Source organism: Schistocerca gregaria, chromosome 2 (assembly GCF_023897955.1).
Source record: "Schistocerca gregaria isolate iqSchGreg1 chromosome 2, iqSchGreg1.2, whole genome shotgun sequence".
NCBI lineage: Eukaryota > Metazoa > Arthropoda > Insecta > Orthoptera > Acrididae > Schistocerca > Schistocerca gregaria.
The window spans coordinates 712,803,745-712,807,991 of NC_064921.1; the positions used below are offsets into that span (position 1 = coordinate 712,803,745).

Here is a 4,247-nt window from a genome sequence, read left to right on the forward strand (position 1 = left end):
TCTTTCTTGCTCCTTAAAGAAAAACGGTCATTAGAATTCCTTTCAGGATGAAAATGCACTTCCAACCTGGTTTGACGACCTTTCAGGATGAAAATGCACTTCCAACCTGGTTTGACGACATCTTTAACTCGGATCCATTAGGTTTCCATAGGCATGAAATTGGTAAACTATGTAAGCATCGACAGACTGTTTTAGATAATGTGAGACATTACACTGTAGATAATGGCTTTCTCCACAATTTTACTGTTGTGTTCAACAAACTAATGGTAAAACCTACTAAAACAAGCTAGTAAAAATTAAATACATCATACGACAATAACCTATTTTAATAAAATTCAAAGTGTCAGTAATCAGAACATGCCTATATCGAAACTAATTAGTAAGATATTACTCACACTGGACTCTGAAATGGTCTATATGTACTTGCTTGCACATTGCCTTGTTGAAAACTTTGGTCCATGGCTGCATGGGATTTGCGACACACCTGAACCTTGCCATCAGCTCTCTGCAACTGAAATCAGTCGTCTAGGTTCCAACCGATATAGTTCGAGCCCAGGAGAGGCACTTCAGGCGATGTCGTGTTATTAGCAAAGGCACCAGCATCAGTTGTCAGCCACCATAGCCCATTAACGCTAAATTTCGCTGTACTATCCCAACGGATTCATTTGTCATACATCCCACACTGATTTCTGTGGTTGTTATCACAACGCAAACGCAACTGCTCTTGATCATTAAGTGAAAGCCTTTGGCCACTGCGTTACCTGTTGCGAGTGGTAATGCCTGAAATTTGGTATTCACAGCACTCTCTTGATACTGTGGATCGTGGAATGTTAAATTCCCTAGCGATTTCCGAAATGGAATGTCCGATGTGTCTAACTCAAACTATTATCCTGCGTTCCAAATCTGTTTAACTTCCGTCGTGCGGCCATAATCACGTCGGTAACCTGAATGCAAATGAAAGCTCCGCCATGCACTGCCCTTTACTAAATTGTATACACGAGACTAACGTCGTTAGTATACAGGGTGTTTCTGGAGGAATAGTAAATATTTTAGGAGGTGATAGGATAGACGAATTGCAATAAAATTCCATATAACATGTGTCCAATTTTTATTGAGTATAGGGACATAGCTGTTAGTTTGTAATCGAAACAAACTTAAAACAAAGGCAAATGAGGACATTTATAGTTGATTTTCAAAAGTTCCACAGCCAACATCAATGAACTTTTGACTTCTCTTGATAACACCAGATGCAACTCTTCTGCAGTCGTCTTTGTGTTGTTTTATGAGGGCTGCACTACTCATAATCCGAATGATCGAATCGGCTCTTGTGGTTACTTTTTCTTTGTATACTTCGCCTTTCAGACATCCCCACAGCCAAAACTCCAAAAGGGTAACGTCTGGGGTCCTTGGTGGCCCACAAATGTGCCCACATCTACAGATCCATCTTCTGGGGAATGTAAGGTTTAGATTATGTCACATGGCGACCACAATGTGCAGGAGCCCCACCATGCTGGATGAACATTAGCATTCTTGTAGCCAAAGGAATCTCTTTCAATTATGCTGGAAGTTCATTTTCAAGAAAGTGTAGACAACGGTGTCCTATAAGACTATGCGATAACACAACAGGCCCAATCAACCCATTGTCTGTCAAAGGACAGCACGCTTTTACAGAGAAGCGTTGTTGAAAATATATCTGCACAGTTTCATGTGTGTTTTCGTCAGACCACTGATGTGAATTACGAGCGTTATTGATGCTGCCACCAGTGAGATTGGCGTCATCGGTGAAGAATAAAAATGGGATTGCCTGGCGATTTTCAAGTATTCAATGACAAAACTCCAATCATCTATCTTCATCTCATGCTCCAAGGTGTTGAATGAGCTGTAAATAATACGGATGTAATGCGTGCGTACATACTCTTGTATGTGGAACACCGATACGTGCACAAGTTCCACGTGTGATTGTTGAAGAACTACTTTCTACCGACTGAATGTCTTCTAGTTCATCCACAGTCTGTTCATTTAACTGCTAGGCACTGTACCAGTGTCACACAGCGTATTGAACATATAAGTGAACACTCTTGATTGTGGTAGTCTGCAGTTAGGAAACGGTACAAGGTGCGACAATAAAGTAATGAGAATGATGAGAAAAAAAATGTTGCTTACCGTTTTAGTCAAGTTTAGTGTTGTCTCCTTCAAAGTAGTTCCCTCCTGACTGCACAGACTTTCTCCAGCGCTTCTGCCGTTGATGGTAACATGTCTGGAACTCATCTTCTGTAATATCCTCCAAGACCCTCGTCACAGCTTTTTGGGCATCTTGTGTTGTTTGGAAATGGTGTCCCTTGACCGCCGTTTTGACTCTTGGGGAAGTAGAAAAACGTCGCATGGAGTGATATTTGGTGAATAAGGTGGCTGTGGTAGTACTAAAATTTGTTTTGAGGTTAAAAATTTATGTACTCACAGGGCAGTACGGGATGGCACATTATTGTGATGCAGAATCCAATCATAAGCAATGTTCACAAGGACACGAAGAACTCTTTTATGAAGTCTCTCTAAAATTTCTTTGTAGTAATATTGGATAACTGTTTGTCCAGGAGGCACCCACTCTTTATGAACAATTCCCTTGGAATCAAAGAAGCACACAAGCATGCATTTCACTTTTGACTTTGACATGCGAGCTTTTTTAGGTCTGGGTGATCCATTTGAGCACCATTGCGAACTTTGGCGTTTTGTCTGTGGATCGTACTGAAAAAAAAAAAAAAAACTTTCACCACCAGTGATAACACGGTTCAACAATTCCGGATTGATTTCCCTTAGCTCTAACATATCGGGTGCCACATTTTTCCGCGTTTCTCGCTGTTTTGGTGCGAGATTTTTGGGGACCATTTTTGCACAAATCTTTGTCATACCAAGATCTTCAGTTATTATTATACGAACCATTACTCGATTGATGTTCAGTTCTTCTGCAATCCTTTTTACAGACAATCTTCGATCAGATCGTACTATTTCATGCACCCTGGCCAAGTTGACATCCGTCCGTGAGATTGAAGGTCACTGCGGTCTTCGTCTTCAACATTCGTTCTGCCTTCACTAAACATTTTATGCCAACGAAACACTTGAGATCTTAACATAACCTCCTCTCCAAAACCCTTCTGAAGCTTACCAAAAGTTATCGTCGCGGTTTCACCCAATTTAATGCAAAAATAAATGGCATACCGTTGCGCAATATTATTCGGTTCCATTTCCGTGATGAGAGACACAAACACGTGTTAACTTGTTACAGCACAACTCACGACTGAGCAGTTGCCGCTTGGACTAGAAGCAGTTTATAGACCAAGGTCAAAGATATTGTGCCTATGCAGGCGTGCAGGATTGTCACCTCTTGCAAAGAAAATTAGTCTCATTACTTTATTATAGCACATCGTATGCCTTATTCTCCACAAGCAGCAGCAGCGTTTCCATTACAAAACCCATACACAAAAACCATATTGGCATACTCAGCATGTGTAAATACATGCTGCATGCTTACAAGTTACAGTACGGTAGACTTGGCCAACAAATCACAATGAAAACTTCCATGTAAACTGAAGCACAACTTCGCAACGTGAACATCAACATTCTACTGCTGACATTCGGTAAATACGCCCACAGAAAACCATAGCAACCAGTATACCAACCCACGAAAGGAAAATGTATTGAACTCGGTGCTGTATCTCTGTACTCATTAAAATTTGGAAAGATTTTATATGACTCTTTTATTACAAATCGTCCAGACTAACACCTCCTAAAATATTAACCATTCCTCCTGAAACACCCTGTATGTGCATATCGCTGTTCAGCGACTTGTCACCTCAGTGTAAATCGCAATGTAAAAAATGAGACAGTTTCAATTTTCTCGTGTAACGACTTTCCTGACTCGAAACGGTAAATTGATAACTTTATTTCACACCTTATGTGAAAATCACTCAGGCCGTTCAATGGAAATGAAATACATATATCAAGTGAATTTCGCAGGGTAATTCTGTGCCATCCAGGATTAACTCGTCGGTCACAGAGTTGCAAACACATCCTACATTGTTGCTAAGATTCAGTTAAACTACTAATAGGAAGAATACCAGCCGATGTGTTCCTGAAACAGGCTGGAAAGTGACCTCAAGTGGTGTCTCTAAGATGGAGCTGCCGAGGGTCAGAATACCCAGAGGAAATGTCATCGGGTCTTATTCTCATTTCAGTTACTAGATTTAGGGACT

The 4,247-nt window shown here is 40.7% G+C and overlaps 1 protein-coding gene across 1 annotated transcript; it reads right to left on the reverse strand.

The window, feature by feature from the left end:
- Positions 1-1,093: 1,093 nt before the first annotated feature.
- Positions 1,094-3,294, reverse strand: LOC126336118 (uncharacterized). Its single transcript, XM_049999598.1, has 2 exons — positions 2,459-3,294; positions 1,094-2,357 (listed from the first exon to the last, which is right to left on the reverse strand). The coding sequence occupies exons 1-2, from the start codon at positions 2,935-2,937 to the stop codon at positions 2,168-2,170; spliced, it is 669 nt and encodes a 222-aa protein (XP_049855555.1). The 5' UTR covers positions 2,938-3,294; the 3' UTR covers positions 1,094-2,167.
- Between the last annotated feature and the right edge of the window lie 953 nt (positions 3,295-4,247).

What these genes read in the sequence shown, in the direction of transcription:
- LOC126336118 (XM_049999598.1), bottom strand. Translation starts at nt 2,937, where the DNA reads ATGGTTCGTATAATAATAACTGAAGATCTTGGTATGACAAAGATTTGT. An exon ending in GTGCCATCCCGTACTGCCCT is followed by an intron (nt 2,358 to 2,458) that starts GTGAGTACATAA and finishes TACTTCCCCAAG; the next exon opens with AGTCAAAACGGCGGTCAAGG.